This window comes from Ammospiza nelsoni, chromosome 13 (assembly GCF_027579445.1).
Source record: "Ammospiza nelsoni isolate bAmmNel1 chromosome 13, bAmmNel1.pri, whole genome shotgun sequence".
In the NCBI taxonomy this organism is placed as follows: domain Eukaryota; kingdom Metazoa; phylum Chordata; class Aves; order Passeriformes; family Passerellidae; genus Ammospiza; species Ammospiza nelsoni.
The window spans coordinates 19,949,856-19,970,542 of NC_080645.1; the positions used below are offsets into that span (position 1 = coordinate 19,949,856).

General features: G+C 49.6%; 2 protein-coding genes across 2 annotated transcripts; one reads left to right on the plus strand and one right to left on the minus strand.

Moving 5' to 3' along the window:
• Positions 1–843: 843 nt before the first annotated feature.
• Positions 844–6,731, minus strand: LOC132078971 (cytochrome c oxidase subunit 4 isoform 1, mitochondrial). Its single transcript, XM_059481361.1, has 5 exons — positions 6,629–6,731; positions 5,861–5,940; positions 3,824–3,988; positions 2,234–2,365; positions 844–1,109 (listed from the first exon to the last, which is right to left on the minus strand). Exons 2-5 carry the CDS (start codon positions 5,937–5,939, stop codon positions 973–975), a joined length of 513 nt encoding a protein of 170 aa, XP_059337344.1. The 5' UTR covers position 5,940; positions 6,629–6,731; the 3' UTR covers positions 844–972.
• A 2,555-nt stretch (positions 6,732–9,286) lies between these two features.
• EMC8 (ER membrane protein complex subunit 8) lies at positions 9,287–17,565 on the plus strand. The gene is made up of 5 exons (XM_059481362.1): positions 9,287–9,585; positions 13,503–13,579; positions 15,017–15,086; positions 15,553–15,647; positions 16,728–17,565. Exons 1-5 carry the CDS (start codon positions 9,388–9,390, stop codon positions 16,885–16,887), a joined length of 600 nt encoding a protein of 199 aa, XP_059337345.1. The 5' UTR covers positions 9,287–9,387; the 3' UTR covers positions 16,888–17,565.
• The last annotated feature ends 3,122 nt before the right edge of the window (positions 17,566–20,687 follow it).

Consider the following 20,687-nt stretch of genomic DNA (forward strand, 5'->3'; position numbering starts at 1 on the left):
TTCCAGTATTTGCTCCAAAATAAATCATTTTTCCAGGCACAAACCCCATTTGCTCCAAAATAAATCAATTCTACAGGCACAAAACCCTGGCAGCTCCATGTCACTCACCCAGGTCAGTACCACAGCAGGAGCTGTGCAAAAAGCAGGGAAAAAAGCAGAATTCCAGCCATCACCAGCCTGGGATTGTCACCCTCATCCTTCTCAGCACCTCAGAGATAAATTTAGTGCAAAAAGCAGGGAAAAGCAGAATTCCAGCCATCACCAGCCTGGGATTGTCACCCTCATCCTTCTCAGCACCCCAGAAATAAATTTATCACTTAACAGATTTTTCAGCTGTAGGAAGGGGAGCTCATTGCTTAATTCCCACCAGGTTACCTCACCTTAAAAAACCTTCCCAAATTTCTGAGTGGAAGGGAAAGAGGGGCAGCAACAGCCCTGCACAGCTCCTAAACCACATCAATAATTTCCTGATGGTTTCCTGTCCCATCAGGAAAAGAGCAAACTTCAGTCCAAGCTTGGTTTAGGCTTCAGAAGGGCAGGGATCAGAGGGACCAAAGATTTTGGGAATATAAACCATGGATGCCCATGTGTGGGCACACAAGGAGCTCCATTGTAATTCAGAAAATTCTTTCATGGATCAGCTCTGCTCACAGAGACACTGGGAAAACAGGGATTAAGAGTTGTTAAAAACCCGCAGGGTCCAGGAGACACCAGCTCAGCTAAGGGAGAAATTTGGCAGCAGCTTTCTTAGCCCTGAAAACATTAATCCAGGCAGCAAATCTTGTTCAGGAACCCAATGTCCCACCCCAAGAAACCCATGCAGAGACCAGCAACAGGCAGCTGTCAAGTTAACCAGACATTTATTAGCATTTCTGGAGGTGGAGAGGGTGTTCCAGTACAACAAGCAACGAGGTCACACACGGGTGATGGAATCATTTCATATTCAAGCAGAGCAGGTTCCACTGAGTTGCTTTATTTCTTCCATTCGTTCTTGTCAAAATCCCACTGGGCTGTGATGCCCTGCACGGGGTTCACCCTCATGTCCAACATCCTCTTGGTCTGAGCTGACAGCCACTCGTCAGAGAAGGTGTGAGGGACAGGGCCGTACACTGCAGGATAGGAGAGAATTATGGAATTATGGAGTTATGGAGTTAGTTATGGAGTTAGTTATGAAGTTAGTTAGTTATGGAGTTAGTTAGTTATGGAGTTAGTTATGGAGTTATGGAGTTAGTTATGGAGTTATGGAGTTAGTTATGGAGTTATGGAGTTATGGAGTTATGGAGTTAGTTATGGAGTTATGGAGTTATGGAGTTAGTTATGGAGTTAGTTATGAAGTTAGTTAGTTATGGAGTTATGGAGTTAGTTATGGAGTTAGTTATGGAGTTATGGAGTTATGGAGTTAGTTATGGAGTTATGGAGTTAGTTATGGAGTTATGGAGTTAGTTATGGAGTTAGTTAGTCATGGAGTTAGTTATGGAGTTATGTCCTCATGCCACATCAGCAAGTTGGGAATTTTGGGCTCAGTTTTGCTAATAAAAGGGCTTTTTCCCCCCCTGCAGCCATCCCACTCGTTGTCCAGAGAAGCTGTGGCTGCCTCATCCTTGCAAGTGTCCAAGGCCAGGTTGGATGGGGTTTGGAGAAACCTGGGACAGTGGGAAGTGTCCCTGGCCAGGGATGGAGGTGAAATGGGATCATCTTCAGAATCCCTTCCAACCCAAACCTGTGAATCCGTGATCTGTTCAAACCTCCACTCCCTGCATGCAGCATCCAGCTCAAGCCACACTCCCACACGGATTCTCCAGTGGTTTCCTCCATCACCAAGATAACAGCTTCCTGCTCTCCTATTTTTGGGAGCCTCAAGGCAGGGAGCAGCTCCTTTAACTGCTGCTCTGCCTGCTGGCAGCTGGAGGTTGAATCCTTAGCTAGGAAGGCAGCCAAACGTGGCAGGAACCCAAATGTTCACTACCCAAGGCAGCAAAAGAGGGGAAGCTCTGGGATCAGCAATCTCACCACTCACTCCCTTCCATTTCCTGTGCTCCCAGATTTCTCTGAGTCAGCTTCCTGATTATTTCTGTTCCATCCCCACAAGAGACAGCTCCAGGATGGAGCTTTCAGGGACTAACAGACAGCTCCTGCTGCAATCCCTGTTCTGGCTGCTCCCCAAACCATCCTGGCCCCACAGAATTCCCATCAGGCATCTCCTGATCCTGCTCTCCATGGAACAGTTACTTACTGAAGTTCTTCTGCCAGATGAGGATGACTCCAGTGAGCCCAAGGAAGAACAGAATTCCCCCCAGGATGGTTTTCCACTCGTTTGTCCCTTTCTTCATCTCTGCGTAGGACTCGTTGAACTTTATCCGATACACTGGGGAAAAAACATCAAATCCTCTCTTTTAACTTTTCCTGGGGTTTGCAGGTGACCAGAACTCTGCAGAGGGAGGTGAACGAAGGCTGAGGCTGCCCAAAGGGGATGGATGTTAAATTAGGCTTGGCACACACCAAAGCAAATCAGTTCTTTCACCCCCACATCAATTTTAGTCTCCATTTTACAGATTATCCTAAAGTTGGGCACAAGTTACAGTGTAGACCTGAAAGGGGGAAAACTCTGAATTCTCCTTCCTTCCCTCCAATTCCCAGTGTGGTTACTGGCCCCAAAGCTTCCTAGCACCAATAATTCCAACAGGAATGTTTGGAGCTCAGCTGCCCTGAAATCCACAGGAATTTAAAATCCAAAACAACAAAAAATCTGAAGCAATTCCTCAAAAAGTTTTAAACCTTTCCCAGACCAGGTTCTCCCTTCATAACATGAAAACAGAAAAGATGAGGCAATTTTATTTGCAAAACACCCATGGGGAGCCTTCATTAGCTGGAATTTGGTTCATGCCAAGGTCAGTGGTTATTAACAATCAAATCCACATTTGTGTTTGGGGCTCACTTCACCCAGCTGGACTAACAATGGCATGGTGTTGTACTGAAGGGATTTTTCTCCTGGTTGGTTGAAAATAGATGGGAATCAAGAAATAAATCTAATTATTATTATTTGGTTTCTGGAAGAGGAAGGAATGGCTGAATGTGACCTCAGATATGGAACAGAAGCCACAGCAGGGGCATTGCATGTTCTGTAACAGCACCAAAGATCTTGGGAATAAAAACCATGGAGCAAAGAAGGAGTTCCATCATAATTAAGATAATTCCTCCATGGATCAGTTCTGCTCACAGACACAGGGAAAAAAACAAGGATTAGGAGCTGTTCCAAGCATGGCCTGGAACAAAAAGCTGTCTAAAGACTTGACAAGGGCCTGGAGTGCCAGGACAAAGGGAATGGCTTTGAGTTGAGGGGTTTAGATGGGATTTTGGGAAGGAATTCCTGCCTGTGAGGGTGGGCAGGCCCTGGCACAGGTTGCCCAGAGATCCCTGGATCCCTGACAGTGCCCAAGGCCAGGATGGACAGGGCTTGGAGCATAATAATAGAATAGTAATATTCATAATACATAGAATAACAACAAATTTCTATTCAAATTTCCGTTTAGATTTTGGTTAAAAATGGTCAAGGTGAAATTAAAGAAGTTTGATAGAATAATAAAGTTTGACAGAATCACCAGCATCCCCCTGCAAGCTGCTTTCCCAGCATTCCCCAGTCTGTACTGGCACACGGAGTTATCCCTTTCTGCTCCAAGCACTTTGGCACTTTCCTTTCCCGAACGCCAGGAGATGCCCATTTCCCTGGCGGCGGAAGGAGAAGATGCCCAGGCTCCCTCCGCGCCCAACGGGACGCACGGAGATGGGCAGGGCGCCGCGGGGTCCCCGAGAGCCCCCCACGTACGTTCCACCTTCTCCTCGGCAGACAGGGCGCTCCAGGACGCCTTCTCCTTCTCCTTGAGCGCGCGCTGCTGCGCCGACAGGTCCCGCACAAACGCCACCTCGGGCAGCGGCACGTCCCGCCGGTCCACGTACACGGGCAGCGTGTAATCCTCGGCCTTCACCACGCCTGCGGGACACGGGGACGCACGGGGGGACACACGGGGGGACAGGGACGCACATGGGTGACACACACGGGGACACGGGGACATGGGTGACACATGGAAACACACAGAGGGACACACGGGGACATGGGTGACACATGGGGACATACACAGGGACACAGAAAGGGACACAGGGATGGACACAGGGACATGGGGACACAGAGAGACACACACACAGGGACACAGGGATGGACACAGGGATGGACACAGGGACACCCACAGGGATATGGAGACACACACAGGGACACAGGGATGGACACAGGGACATGGGGACACACACAGGGACACACGCACAGGGACACACACAGGGACACAGGGATGGACATAGGGATGGACACAGGGACATGGGGACACACACAGGGACACAGGGACACCCACAGGGACATGGGGACACACACAGGGACACACACACACAGGGACACACAAAGGGACACAGGGATGGACATAGGGATGGACACAGGGACATGGGGACACAGAGAGACACACACACAGGGACACACACACAGGGACACAGGGACACCCACGGGGACATGGGGACACACACAGGGACATGGGGACACACACAGGGACACAGGGACACCCACGGGGACATGGGGACGCACAGGGACACACACGGGGACATGGGTGACACATGGAAACACACAGAGGGACACACAGGGACATGGGTGACACATGGGGACATACACAGGGACACACAAAGGGACACAGGGATGGACACAGGGACATGGGGACACAGAGAGACACACAGGGACACAGGGACACACACAGGGACACACACACACAGGGACACAGGGATGGACACAGGGACACCCACAGGGATATGGGGACACAGAGGGACACACACACAGGGACACACACAGGGACACCAACGGGGACACAAAGGGACACACAGGGACATGAGTGACACACACAGGGACATGGGACACACACAGGGACACACATGGAGACACAGGGACACACACACACACACGAGGACATGGGTGACACAGAGGGACACACACAGGGACACAGGTCACCCACAGGGACATGGGGACACACACAGGGACACACACGGGGACAAAGAGATGGACACAGGGACACACACAGGAACATGGTGACACACAGGGGGACACACACAGGGGGACAGGGACACAGGGACACGGGTCACAATCAGCTCAGACGGGTCCCCAGTCCCAGCCCAGCAGGGCACAAGCACGGCGGTGCAGGGAGGGGTGGAAGGGCTCAGGAGCAATGCAGAAAATGCAGAACTTGAGACCTTTTGTGCTCTACCAGCACAAACGGGGCATTACAGGAGGGTTTGGGGTGGATGGGAAGGGCCCTAAAGGCCGTCCCCCTGCAGGCCCTGCCGCGGGCAGCGACAGCTCTCAGTGTCCCAGGACTGCCTTGGGCACTGCCAGGGATCCTGGGGCAGCTGAGGGAGCAAAGGAGGCTCAGGGGGGCCCTCCTGGCTCTGCACAGCTCCTGCCAGGAGGGGACAGCAACAGGGACAGGGACAGGAGCAGAGGGAACAGCTCAGGCTGGGCCAGGGCAGGCTCAGCTCGGACAGCAGCAGGAATTTCCCATGGAAAGGGGGGTCAGGGATGGGAAGTGCCCAGGGAGGGCTGCAGTGCCCATCCCTGGAGGTGTCCCAGCAATTCCTGAGCTGGCACTCGGTGCTCTGGGTGGGGATGGGGCACAGCTGGGACTCAGTGACCTTGCAGCTTTCCCCCACCTGGATGATGCCATGATTGTCCCTCCTGCCACCTCCCCAGGCTCCCTCCATCCCCACCCTCCCCTCACCCAGGGCAGATTCCTGTGCTCCCCCCTCCAGGCTGTGCTTTATTCCCCCCCTGACCCACCGTGTCCATGTGCCCTGAGGCACAGGGAGGTGGAGATGGATCTCCTCCCGACCAGGCTGAACACTCTGGAAGCCAACATCCTGCAGGGCAGGCAGCAACAGTCAGTGCCCGCGGTGACATAACAATTCCCACGAGTTTATATATATATATAAAATATATAGCCTAAAGATTTCCTGCTCCTTCTCCAGAGGGCAGCACAGCACTCCATGCTGGAGAGGAGATTTTGCCGGATATTCTCCCACTAAACCGATCTGGATGAGCCTTTCTCTCCCTGTTTTTAACCCGAGCCTCTTGCACTGAAAGCAGAGGACACTGCCTTATTTAAACCACCCTTCTAGGACGCTGTAATTGCAAAATAAACCATTCCTGGAGCGCCATGCACATCCCAGAGCCACTGCAGAGACCCCATTCAGAGACCCCTGAGCACGGAGCATCCCAGGGAAGGGCGGGATCCCCACAAGGGATTCGGGATCCTCCGCTGACCCCAGCGCAGCCCAAACCCGCCCAAGCTCCCGCCAGGACCCGCTGTCTGTCCCTGACCTTGCCCTCCCTGCCTGTCACCTCAGTCGCGTCCCGGTGTCGGAACCCCTCACGGACCCTGCGGGCGGGGTCGCGCCGCTGCCCCCTCACAGCCCTCCCCGCACCCCCCAACCCGCGCCGCCCCGCCAGCCCGGCCGTGCATAGGGATGCCGGGGGGGCTCCGTTCTCGCTCCCAGCCCGCTCCCCGCCCGTCCCCGCGCTCCGCCCGGCCCGGCCCGGCCCCGCGACCTGGCGACCGTCCTCTACGGCTGGCGGGACCGGAAGGAGCCGCGGGCGGAAGCGCGGGGCACGCCGGGAGCGCGGGGCAGCGAGCGGGGAGGGCCGGAGCGGCCGGCGCGGGGGATGATGGGATGCGGGCGGACCGTGGCTGGAGGTTTATCCAGGATTCTCAAAATCCCGGCGTGTCTGAGGGTGGGTGTGAAAAACGGCGATCATTTGTTTTTTTTTTTTTTAATTTTAAAAGTTTAATAGTAATGAAATGGTTATAAAAATAGTAATGCAATTAGAGTAATAATAATTTGGATAATTTGGATTAGGACAATATGAGACAATGGAAACAGAGTTACGGACGTCTGGGTACATTTTTCTGGGCAGCATAAGCCTGAAAAAAAAAACCCACGTTAACAAAGGATTCACGCTTAAAAGCAACAGCCTGTTGCATATTCATACACCTCATACGATGCATAAATTCCATTCAAACACAGGATTCTGTCTGGTTAGTGTCAACTTCTCTGAATCCTAACAGTGCCTTCAAGGAGGGAAGTTCCTTTCTTTTGATAAGAGGGCAATAAATCGTTTTGCTCTGAAAGATTCAGGTGTCCTGTGGCTGCTATCTTGCTGCGAGTCCTTTCTTTAAAAAAAGTATCCTGCATAGGATAGTTCCTATTTTAACATTTTTTAATAACCTAAAAGTATATTTAACACACTACTTAAGAGAATTAATACAGCATTACTTTCTAACACAACACATGTAATATTCATTTTAATATTTGCAAAAAGCCAATCATAAAATACATGCATTTTTGCCATCCAGCATCATCGAGCCCAGCTGTGCCCCATCCCCACCTTGTCCCCAGCCCAGAGCACCGAGTGCCAGCTCAGGAATTGCTGGGACACCTCCAGGGATGGGCACTGCAGCCCTCCCTGGGCACTTCCCATCCCTGACCCCCCTTTCCATGGGAAATTCCTGCTGCTGTCCGAGCTGAGCCTGCCCTGGCCCAGCCTGAGCTGTTCCCTCTGCTCCTGTCCCTGTCCCTGTTGCTGTCCCCTCCTGGCAGGAGCTGTGCAGAGCCAGGAGGGCCCCCCTGAGCCTCCTTTGCTCCAGGCTGAGCCTCCTGAGCTCCCTCAGGGTTCTCCATTCCCTTCCCAGCTCCCTCAGGATTCTCCATTCCTTTCCCATTTCCCTCAGGGTTCTCCATTCCTTTCCAGCTCCCTCAGGGTTCTCCATTCCCTTCCCAGCCCCCTCAGGATTCTCCATTCCCTTTCCAGCTCCCTCAGGCTTCTCCATTCCCTTCCCATTTCCCTCAGGATTCTCCATTCCCTTCCCAGCTCCCTCAGGATTCTCCATTCCCTTTCCCAGCTCCCTCAGGATTCTCCATTCCCTTCCCATTTCCCTCAGGATTCTCCATTCCCTTCCCAGCTCCCTCAGGATTCTCCATTCCCTTTCCCAGCTCCCTCAGGATTCTCCATTCCCTTCCCATTTCCCTCAGGATTCTCCACTCCCTTTCCCAGCTCCCTCAGGATTCTCCAGCCATTTCCCAGCTCCCTCAGGATTCTCCAGCCCTTCCCAGCTCCCTCAGGATTCTCCAGCCCTTTCCCAGCTCCTTTCCCTTCCCTGGACACGCTCCAGCCCCTCAGGGTCCTGTGAGGAGCCCAGAATTTGGCACAGGGTTCAAGGTTTGGAGCCCAGGATGGGAAAGCACCATGAGGGGGATCCGTGTGCCAGCTGGGAACAGACGTGGCTGAGGCATCACTGAAGTAATTTTTTACACATAAACCCCTTTTCCTTTATTATTTGGGATTTCCTTTATTATTTAGGCACTTCCCTGGAAGTGCCCAAGGCCAGGCTTGGAGCAGCCTGGGACAGGGAAAGGTGTCGGGATGGGAGTGGAGGATCTTTAAGGCCCTTCCAATCTGAACCATCCTCTAATTCACCATGACATGGAGGTGATGAGCCACAGGCTGGGCAGGATCATCCCAGAAATCCCTTCCAACCTGACAGTCCCAGAGATCTTTTCCTACATGATGATCCCAGAGATCTTTTCCCACACAATGATGCCACAGGTTTTCCCTACACAATGATCTCAGAGATCTTTTCCCGGAGGTTTTTCCTACATGATGATCCCAGAGGTTTTTCCCACCCCACAATCCTAGAGATCTTTTCCAACCATATGATCCCAGAGATCATTTCCCAGAGATCTTTTCCAATCCGACAATCCCAGAGATCTTTTCCCAGAGGTTTTTCCCACATGATGATTCCAGAGATCTTTTCCCAGAGGTTTTTCCCACACGATGATTCCAGAGATCTTTTCCCAGAGGTTTTTCCCACATGATGATCCCAGAGATCTTTTCCAGATGTTTTTCCCACACGATGATCCCAGAGATCTTTTCCCAGAGGTTTTTTCCCACTCCACGATCCCAGAGCTTTCCCCGGTGCGGTCCCGCAGCACCGCCGGCACCGATCTCCCCCATCCCTCCCGCTCTCCGCGCCCCTCACCCTGCTCACCCCACACCCCACAGACTTTTGGGACCCTCTCGCATTTTCAGCATCCTCTCCACACCCCAAATTCTCCCAAATCCCCCAAAATCCCCTCAAAATCGCTGTCGCAAAGCCGGCCGCGCTTGGCGGCGCTTGCCGACAGCCGGCGGCGCTGTGCGGCGGGCGGGGAGCGGCGCAGGGCGGGCAGCGGGGCCGCTCCGGGCCGAACCGGGCCGAACCGGGCCGAACCGGGCCGTACCGGGCCGTACCGGGGCCGGGGCTCGGCACCATGAAGCTGACCACCCAGGCTTACTGCAAGATGGTGCTGCACGGCGCCAAGTACCCGCACTGCGCCGTCAATGGGCTGCTGGTGGCCGAGCGGCCGCCGGCGCCGCGGCCGGCGCAGCCCGCGCTGTTCGTGGATTGCATCCCGCTCTTCCACGGCACGCTGGCGCTCGCCCCCATGCTGGAGGTGGCCCTGACCCTGGTGAGGTGATCCCGCAGGGGTGTGGGGTGTGGAGAGGGGTGCTGGAAGGGGTTTGGGGGGTGCTGGTTAGGGCACGGTGGGGAAATGGTCCAAATATTGGGGGAATTGTGGTGGGAGAGATAGGCGTGTTCACATGGAGAGGAGAAGGATCCAGGGAGAGCTCAGAGCCCCTAAAGGGGCTCCAGGAGAGTTGGAGAAGGACTGGGGACAAGGGATGGAGGGACAGGACACAGAGAATGGCTCCCACTGCCAGAGAGTGGATTTAGATGGGATTTTGGGAAGGAATTCTTCCCCATGAGGGTGGGGAGACCCTGGCACAGGTGCCCAGAGCAGCTGTGGCTGCCCCTGGATCCCTGGCAGTGCCCAAGGCCGGGCTGGACAGGGCTGGGAGCACCCTGGGACGGTGGATGATGGAATAGGATGAGCTAAAGGTTCCCTCCAACCCAAACCTTCCCATGATTGTGAGCAAAAGAAGATCCATCCCTTTCTGACACCATTAAAAAGAGTAAATTTCTGGTTGCTCCCATATTTGTGAGCAAAAGAATACCCATCTCTTCTTAATATTACTACAAAGAACAAATTTATGGTTCCTCCAGACTCTTCATTAATGTTTTCCTCAGTGTTTTTCATCCCAGTAAAGATTTCATTTGGAAACAAATTCCAATAACTCAGAAAGAAATTCCAGTTTTCTGCAGCTGAGATGATGCCATGGCAGTGTTGACATCTTTGTGGAGCCTGGAAATGATGAAATGCAGCCAGAGGCACAGGACAGGGGCTGAGCCTGAGCCCTGACCAGTTAGTTTTACCATTAAACACCCAAATGTATCATTTTAAATATATTCACAGCAGTGTGGGAGCAGCAGAGCACTGTGTGTTTTCATTAAATCAGGATTAAATGTCTTTCCACAGGGTTTGTGGCACTGAATTTTGGTAAACTTTAGGCCTTCAGTGCAGCTTTTTAGTGTAGATCTTGCAGCAGGATCAGATTATTAGGAAATAAATCCTGTTTCTTGCAACATCTGCAGGAAGAAAATTATCCCAGAGCCAAAGCAATGGCAGGATTTGACTTATTTACTCCCAGTTTTTAGTACAAAAAGTTAAAGATTGGAAACTCCTGGTGTTCCCCACAATAATTAGGGTTCTGTGTGGTTCACAGCCACTGCTGTGATCTTTTAAAAAACAGAATTTCACATGAGCCCAGAGCCTTTTGCTGCTGTTCTGGGTTTAAACAAAGGCAAAGGTGTCAGTAAATCCTGCCAGAGCAGCTGTGAAAATTAGATTTTCTCATGGAAAAGGTTGGAAGAGGTGCCTCCACATCTTCTGTACGAGCTGGCGTGTAGACCCAGAATAAATCAGGGAGATCAGGGTGCTTAAACTCCATTTTTGTAACAAAGCCGCTTCACTCCTAAAGGATTTCAGAGCTGTAGCAGGATTTGGTGGGATCTGCTTCTTTCCAAGCTCAGTTATTGCTGATTTTTGGTCAGGGTGGTCCTGTGGGAGGGGTTTAGAACCAACCCCATAAGTTCCACCTCCCCTTCCCTGCCCTGAGTCATCCCAGAATGGGATGGGAGCAAAAATACAGAAAATAGAGGAGGGACTTCCAAACTTTAAGGCTTTGCCTCCTCACACTTTAGGGGGAATGAATAAACCCCAAACAGCACCTCCAGAGGGTGGTTGGGCACTGAATTCCCCAGGGAATGTTCACATTCCCGAGGTCCCAGAGCTCCAGGAGCGTTTGGACAGCGCTGCCAGGCACAGGGAGAGATTTTGGGGTGTTGGATTGATGATCCTTGAGGTCCCTCCCAGCTCAGGACATTCCAGCATCCTCTGGTTTCCCCAGACTGGGAGCTCCAGTCCAAACACAGCAGCTCCTGTGTTTCGTTTGCACTCTGAGATCCTTTCCCAAGCCAGAGTCATGAAGGAAAAGTGAATTAAGTGGCACTCGGGCCTCTGAATTTCTCTGCTAATTGATGTGGTTTTACAAGCACAGCTCCAAAAAGGAGAAACCGAGCAGCACTTCCCTCTCCTGGAACGGCACTCAGCTCCTCCTCCTCCTCATTTTCCTCCTCCTCCTCCTCCTCCCAGGATTTTCCAGCCCTGCTGGCTGCAGCAAACCAAAGCCACTTTGGAATTTTCCTTGGCAGGACTGGATGTGACTAAAAATATTTCTAATATTAAAAATATTTCTACCATTAAAAATATTTCTTAACATTAAAAATATTTCTACCATTAAAAATATCTCTGCCATTAAAAATATTTCTACCATTAAAAATATTTCTTAACATTAAAAATATTTCCAACATTTTAAATATTCCTAATCCTAAATATATTTCTAACATTGAAACTATTTCTACCATTAAAAATATTTCTAACACTAAAAATATTTCTAATATTTCTAACAGGAGCTAATTGCTGTTTGATCGGTGCTGGGCTTGGAAATTACAGCTTGAAATAGCTTTCATTCCAAAATGAGATTGATTTTTTTTTTCCTCCCCCCTTTGTTTTATGCAGAAGCAATTTTTAATTACCAGTTAGGAAAGTGAGAACTTAAAATCATTCTCTTCTTTCTTTTCAAGACAATTTTTGGTAGGGAGCAAAAATGGATTTAGGACTGCGGTTTTTAATTTTTAAATGGATGGAGTTGGGTTTTTTTTTTTAATAATTATTATTATTAATTTTACTGCCCGGGCTGCTGGCTCTAATGCCAAGCTTTCAAACCACTGACAATTAAAACCAGAGTCCTAAGCCCTCAAAATGGGTTTGGAATTGAAACAGCAGCTCTTGCAGGGCTGCACTGATTTTTTTTTTCTATCACTTAAATCCGTGTCATGCCTTGGATTATTCACGTGGCTGCTTTGTTTGGTTGGTTCTGCAGTCTAATACAATAATTATTGCTGAAAATGAGATTGATTTGACTCCCAGGATGCCACAGGTCAGCACCAGATGTATTTTTGGAGGCCTTTTTAATAGACCTGGGCAGGGTTTTTTGAGGCCGTGCTCTCTAGGGACGGCAAAGGAAAATTCGAGCTGCTTCCTCCCCTTCTGTCTTTGTATTTTGCTGACTTGATACCCTCAATTCTAATAAAAAGCATCATATATATATATAGATACCATGTATTTATATATAGAGAGATATTTTCAAAGTCAGACTCAGCAGGAGGAATCCAGCTCCAGTTTAAAGCAGCAAGAATAGCAGTGTTTCAATTTATTTAATTAAAAAGCAACAACCAACAAAACTACCTAAGTGTAAATGAAAATTTGTCTAAATTATGTGCCAGAAGTACATTTGGTTAAGCATTTATATAGAAAGGTTAAATAAGGAAGAACTCTCAATGCAAAACAATTTTATCTCCCTTGAAAAGCTGCTAAATGGGACAAACTTCTGCCTCACATTCACCTTTCACCTCCAGCTTTGATTTTCTAATGAAGGCCCCAAATGGTGGCATTTTCCCCTAGAAATGGGACATTAGAGATAAAACCTTTCTGCAAGGACAGGGCAGCATTCTCTGAACTGCCTTGGCAGGTGAACACTGACAGAAAATTGTCCCAGCCCTTGGTGGGTGAGCCCCAAAGCCTCTCCGGGCTGAGTTTAATTGTCCTGTCACTGGGATTTAGGCCAGGCGTTGACTGAGACAGCTCCTTGCTCTCTTGCTCCATTTGGTTAATGCTTCCCATCATCCTCCAAATGCTCTGTTGGGTTTCTCCATCCCAGCTCCATCAGCCCAACTGTGAGCACTCCCACAAGCAGACAGAAATATGGATTTATTTCAAGAACCCCGTGGCAGAGATGGAGCAGCACCGCTTTATTTACAGGACAGCCATGAGATTTCCCTTCATCCTGGGTTGCTTTATTTTTATTTTTTCTTGATCCTGGAGGGTTTTTTCCCTAGGATTCATTGTTGCCATTGCTTTTCCAGATTGATTCCTGGTGCAAGGAGAACAGCTACGTGATAGCTGGATATTACCAGGCAAACGAACGCGTGAAAGATGCCAGGTGTGTTGGGCCAATATTTCCTTCTGTTTGCTCTTTTAGCTCGTACCTTGGACTCTGCCAGCAGCAATCATCCCCATAAATCAGGCGTGTGTGATTCACTCTGACAACTGTCAGCTGCTTCCACATTGTCTCCGTGGGGCTGCGGGATGTGGCCTTTGGTCAGGTGCAGAAAGTCCTGGCTTTGCACAGTCCCTGCTCTCCTCCCGTGGCTGCTATAAAAGGCCACTCTTTGAACCAGTGCCAGCTTCTTGAATTGCAGTTGTCAGGGAAAAAGCCAAAATCTGCAGAGTGTTTGCTCGTGCAGTATGGATCTTGGAAAGTCTGACAACTCCCAGGTTCTTATGGAAAGTCAGGAGTGACCTGATTCTTTCTAAATTTCTTCATCGTCGCTGAGTTTTGTCAGAGCAGTTTTTTACATGGTAAAGAAGTGGAAAATTATGTCAGTCAGGCAGTGATAGCTCTTATTTATCACTTCTTTTCCTCAGGATTAGCCATTTTTTTTCCCTGCTGGCTGACTCAGATTACTCACTAAACAATAAGGAACCTTCCTGTGGAGCCACAGTTTAATTTTAGATCTGTGTATTCCATGTTTTCCCCTCTATCTGTTGGACAAATCCAGGATTGGGACTAATTAGAATAAGAGCAACTTGTTTAAAGTATTATGCCCCATTCCTGGAAGTGTCCAAGTTTGGATGGGGTGTGGAGCAACCTGGGATGGTGGAAAATGTCCCACCCATGGCAGGGGATGGAATGAGAGGATCTTTAAGGTCTCTCCCAACCCAAACCATTCCATGATGCTCTGATTCCAGTTATTTCTTAATGTCTATTCAGATTTCATTATGTTTTTTAAGCAACACTAGTATTTTCTAAGGTGTCTGTCGGGGATAAAAGCATTATTTGTCATTTCCTTATAAATCTGCTGCACACATTTTAAAGAAGTTACAATTTTTTTCTCTTTGAGGTTTGAGAGAATGTCACAGGCTTGGTGGTTTTTTGAAAGTTCAGTTTGATTTCTGAAGATAACTGGCAACACACAGAGATTGTCAATGGCACCACATGAAGTGGCACCACATAGAGATTGTCACCTTTGTCACCTTTGAAACGTGGTGAAGGTTGTCACAGGTTATCTGATTTTGGACAAGTTTTCAGTGCAGACTGGGGAGAAAACTCAGTTTCTGTTTTAAATGCCTGCCAGGGCAGAGTCTTTGATCAGGGGGAAGAAGACAGGAGGCCACCAAATGTTGATTCCATGTCATTCCAAAGCCATTCCTAAACCCAGCTGAGCTGCCTTCTATCAGCTGTGCCATCGGCTCCTTTATCTTGTTCCTGTTTGCAAGCACCCAGAGTCACTCTCACATCTCCCTGAGCTCATTTCCTGCTGCTTTCAGCTGAAACTGGTGGCTCCCATCACTCAGTTCCTTTTCCTTTGTGCTCCAGCCCAAACCAGGTTGCAGAGAAAGTGGCCTCCCGGATTGCCGAGGGTTTCACGGACACCGCGCTCATCATGGTAAAAACTTCCTTCCCCTCACCCCGTGTGTGTGCTGACCCTGCTGCTGGACCAGGGAAATGCAGTTCTCTGGCTGCTTTCATGAGGAATTCAGTTTCTCTTCCTCTCCAGAATGCTCTGGGGAGGAGATGCAGTGAGCAGAGAAGTACAGTGTAAATCCACAGAGAGACTGTGGTGAGCTCTCTGCCACCTCAGAAGAACTTGAGGCTTTATCTACATGTTCAGGCAGCAATTTCTGGCTCCAGCCCACCTCCTGCAACTTAAATTCTTATATTTAATGTCACAAACAGGGCTTTGCCTCCTCACTGCTGTGACAAAGGACATTGGCAGCTTACGTTTGGCAGCTGGAGGGTAAAACAGTGGGTGGGTGTAAGATTCCCTGTTTTTACAAACTGATTTTGGGTTTATTTCCTCTCTTGGGATGCTGAGGAGGAGACTGAGGTGCTGTTTCCGTGTCCCACCCCAGGTTGACAACACCAAGTTCACCATGGAGTGTGTGGAGCCTGCCATCCACGTGTACGAGCTGCACGAGAACAAGTGGAGGTGCAAGGACCCCCACGTGTGAGTGAGGCAGGAATTCCATGGGCTGTGGGGAAAAACAGGCTGTCCTTGTGAGGGCACTGCAGCCTGGCTTAATTCAGAGTTTTTCTGGGGTGATTCCTATTGATTTCCCTGGGTCTGGATTGAAGGCACTTGAGATGACAGTTCATGTTCAGACTCAGGTGTTTATTATTTCTTATCAGCAAAATAGTCTCACAACCATGAGTTCTGCAGCTTTTCATTAGCAAGGCACAAAATGGCCAACTATCTCTTGTTACAATGTCTTTAAACTATCCAGTTAAGAACTGACACCTAAATTATTTGCCCTTTTAACCCAATAACTGATCCCTCAAACCCTGCAGTGTGGACTTTCCTGTCCAATTACAAAACATCACCCAAACCCATGAGGAAGGAGGAAGAAGAAGGTAAAGAACAACCAGCCTCCATCTCAAAACCTCCATCTTGCTTCATATTTATTTCTGTATTCCAAAACCCCAAACTTTAAGTTTTCTACCGTGTTCTATTACTGATAGCACAGCGTAGAAAACTTAAATAACTGATCCATCAAAGCCGATAACTGATCACTTGAAGTCTACAATGTGGACTTTTCTGTCCAATTACGAAATGCCACCCAAACCCATGAAGAAGAAGGAAGAAGAAGGTAAAGAGGAACAACCAGCCTCCACCCTAAAACCTCCATCTTGTTTTGTATTTATTTCTATTGCTATTACTGATAGCACAGGGTAGAAAACTTAAATAACTGATCCCTCAAAGCCCACAATGTGGACTTTTCTGCCCAATTACAAAACATCACCCAACCCATGAAGAAGGAAGAAGAAGGTAAAGAGGAACAACCAGCCTCCACCCTAAAACCTCCATCTCATTTCATATTTATTTCTATATTCTAAAACCCCAAACTTTAAGTTTTCTACCCTGTGCTATTACACACTTCTAACCGACTCCACACCCAGTACTACCAGTTAATTTTGGAAGCCTGTTCCACAGCCTCAGGTCAAATGCAGCGTTCTCTTGTAAGCACAGAAAGTTGAAAATTCTCAGCATCCAAGATTCCAACTGCTGCCTGCTTCTTTTCCATCCTAGTGACTTCTGTGAAGACTGGACCGAAGCCCAGCGCATCGCTGCCTCCCTGCTGGACAGCAAATCCTACGAGACCCTGGTGGATTTCGATAATCACCTGGACGACATCCGCAACGACTGGACAAACCCCGAGATCAACAAAGCTGTGCTGCACCTGTGCTAGGAGGGATCCTCCTGACTAATCCATGGGCATTCCCACTCTGTACTGAGGAGAGAAAAATGCTATTTTTGAATGTAAATAGAATTCATATTCAGTACCTTGTGTGGAAAGCCGACTGATTAAAGAGGAGTGGCGTGTCCGTGGCGCGGTGCTGTGTCCGTAAAGCCACGGGACGATGTTGGTGGTGACATTCTCTGGAAGAGCTGCCAGCTGTCACTCCCAGCTGTCCTCGTGGACACCATCCCACTTGTAGTGAATGTTGCTATTCCTTGGAAAGCAGAACTGCTTCTGCTTGGCCCCCACTGTTCCTATTCCAAAGTTTTTCAGCTTTTCTAATCTTTAGAGTGGTTACTTTTTAACGATTTCTGGAAATACCTTTCCAAAAAAAAAAAAAATCAATCCTGTCCTCAGGTGAGGGATGTTAAGGGCAAATAGATCATATGGGAGGTGAATGTTTTTTTCTGGCCTGGGTTGGAATTGTAACTCTCTTGGCACAGTAAAATGCAAACTGCTGAGGATGTTCCATGCTCATGTGTCACCTGTTTTGCAGTGCTTTAGCATGACAGAGAGTTTTAAAACAGTATTTCCAAATAATCTGGTGATTCCTGCTCTCCATGGGCTTGGCAAGCACAGTTACTGCTTGAATGTGTTAAACCCAAAGTAAATGATTTATAAAAAGGACTGGAAGCACACTGCTGAGTTTGAATCTGCAGTTGGAGTCTACAGTGAAATACTTTATTAATTTCTTGTATTTGTGGGGGGAGTTAATCACAGATGTTGTTTTCCACATCATCCAAGTACATGGAATCAGGGAGCCTGGGTACAGCCTTGTTCAGCTTGCCTTGTCTTTCCCATTAATATTCATTTCCAAGGAGAAGTTTCCTGGACAATTGCAGCTTTATACCAGCCTAGAAAACTCTTTGTTGCCTTTCTTCTAACTAGTTAAACACAGCCTCAACCTGCAACAATTCCTCCAGATTTCCTTCCCTTCCTGCCCAGAAACGTTGTTACAAGAAGATTCAAATATCCACAAAATCTCTGCCTGTCTCCAATCTTAGTGTTGAAATCATAGCAAAATTTGGGCTGGAAGGGACTCAAAGATCACCTCATTCCATGGGCAGGGACACCTTCCCCATGAGCAGGTGCTCCAAGCCCCATCCAACCTGGGCCTGTTTCAAAATGGAATTGTCAGAACCTCAGGATTTTGAGTCAATAAGCCCAAGTTTTCCTCCTGTTTTTTGAGAGGGATGGGGCAAGGCTAAAATCCCATTTGCAGCAGGGAATAGACCCTGGATGCCCCCAGGCTGTGGAGTTCACTCCAGGTGAGATGATTCCACAGGGCCATGGGGTGAGTTGGAGGGAGGAGAGGAAGCTTTGGGCACTTTGGTTTTTATCTCCCTGCTGTGCAGGGTGAGGTGTGATTACCAAAGAGCTTGGCACCGAGTCAAGAACCTTCCCTAGGCTGAGTCAGGCTTGCAGGAGAGGGAAATGTTTTCACTTGTTGACTGAAAACAAGTATTTAGCTCCCAAACCAGTGAGATAACACATTCCAGTGGCTGCTCCACTCCATATCTGTAGGAAAAGATTTCCCTGGAGCAGAATGCAAAGCACCCAGGCTGCAGGAAGAGGACTTTGTACAAACAGCCAGCGAAATCCAAGGTATTGTTGCAGAGGCAGATCCTTATCTTAGGCAGATTCCTCGTGTGGGGTTGTCAGAAGGAGCTGCTGGGTCTCCTGAGCCACAGGAAATGTGTTTCTTGTTCTTTGTAACAGCATCTCCTAATCAAGCTTTGATCATAAATATGCAAATTCAGGCTAATCCTGCTCCCCTGTTAGGCAGTTTGTCTCCTCAGTGTGTAACCTGCTGGAATATTCCCTGTGACTAACCTGGGACACACTGCTGGAAGGGGAGCAGCTTTTAGTGCTTTGTCTTCCCCTTTTTTAAATCTCTTTGCTTTCAAATGAGGATTTTTTGCCACCAGCAGAAGCCCAGGCTGGCTTTAAGCAAAGAGGACAAACCTGCAGATCTTATCTCCCCTGGCCTATTTGCATTGAAGGCTGGACAAAAGCAGCAATTCCATAAATCCAGGCAGCCACCGCGGCTCTCCTGGAAGAATGAGGAAGCTGCAGGGCTCAGGGCAGGCTGTGTTCCCTCTCCTGCTGATGTGCCCCGGGCAAATGCTGCTTTCCTGGCTGGGGGATCCTCTGCATTCAGGGCAGGAATTCAAGGTAATTCCTTTTAAAACTTCAGGGGGAGGAAATCTTGGGGAAGGCATCTCTTGCTGAGAGTGGGAAGGCAGCACTGGGAATGTGTGTCCTACTCTTTTTTTTGTTTGTTAGTACTTAACTTCCAGGATTAACTATTCTTCTCCCTATCCACCAAAATTTGGAGATTTGGCATTTACCTGCCCAGATGTTTGAACTCCTAACTTTTTACCTCATCCACACAACCTGAAGCACTTGGAAAAAAGAATCCCTGAATAGTTTGGGTGGGAAAAGATCTTAAAATCATCTCATTCCATCCACTGCCATGGGCAGGGACACCTTCCACTGTCCCAGGTTGCTCCAAGCCCTGGAGTGGAAAACTGGCTTTGGGCACTGCCAGGGATCCAGGGGCAGCCACAGCTGCTGTGGGCACCTATGCCAGGGTCTCCCCACCCTCACGGGGAAGAATTCCTTCCCAAAATCCCATCTAAATCCACTCCTGGCATTCCCTGTGTCCTGTCCCTCCATCCCTTGTCCCTCTCCAGCTCTCCTGGAGCCCCTTTAGGCCCCCCAGCTCTCCCTGGAGCCTTCTCTTCCCCATGTGAGCACCCCAGCTCTCCCAGCCTGTGGGATTCTCTTTTCCCCACTCAGCCCAATTTTCCAGAGCAGTGACAAACATCCCCACAGGCAGATGGGTGGCAGGAGCCACAGAATCCCTGAGCAGCTGCTCTGGGGCACTCACAAGTGAGGTCCCTGCTCCCAGGGAATGCTCCCTGCTCCCGTTTTCCCTGAGCTCATCACTCTGTGTGTCCATACAAGGATTTGGGGAAATTTTCCCCCATCCAGCAAGCAAAGCAGCCTGCTGCTGGCATTTCCCCTCTCCCCATCTGCTCCTGGGATGTTCCCTCCCCGAGGAAAGCCAGCAGAGATGTAACAGCTCCAGCTCTTGGAGCCGAAACGGGAGCAGGTGAGCGGTTCAGAGATCACCTGGCACAGCTGGAGCCAGCAGCAGACAGATGTGCAGATGTGCAGAGCCCACCCCAGCCGTGAGGAGGAGCCCCCTGCCCCCAGGAATTCCTGCAGCGAGTGGCAGGCGAGGCGAGGTGACGGTGACAGATGCAGGAGCAGTGCCCGGGCTCTGCTCCCTGGCTCCCGGCCTAATCGCTGCACTCCGGGCTGGAGATGCCGGAGGAGGAGGAGGAGGAGGAGGGCACTGCCAGGGAGAGCCGCGCTGATGCTAATGGAGGAGGCTGTTAGCGGGGTGGGCTTGCGGCTGAGTGCAGCCTGGAAAATGGCCTCGAGGGGAAAAGTGCTCGGTCTGTGAGCTCTGCTGCTCGTTCGGGAGGAATTCAGCTCCTGGAGCCGGGCTGGGGTCCCTGTGGGGCTGCTCCCCTCCCATCCTGCCCAGGCTCTGCTATTCCCAGCTGGACTTGAGCACCTCCACACATCCCAATGCTGCAGCACAGCCCCCTGAGCCCTGAGCCAGCCCTCCCGCAGCCGGCAGCGCTCTCTGTGTGCCCAAGGAGCCGCTGAGGGCTTTATCGATTTCCCTCTTTTATTTTTTTCACTGTCGCTTTTAGACCACATTTTCACCCAGC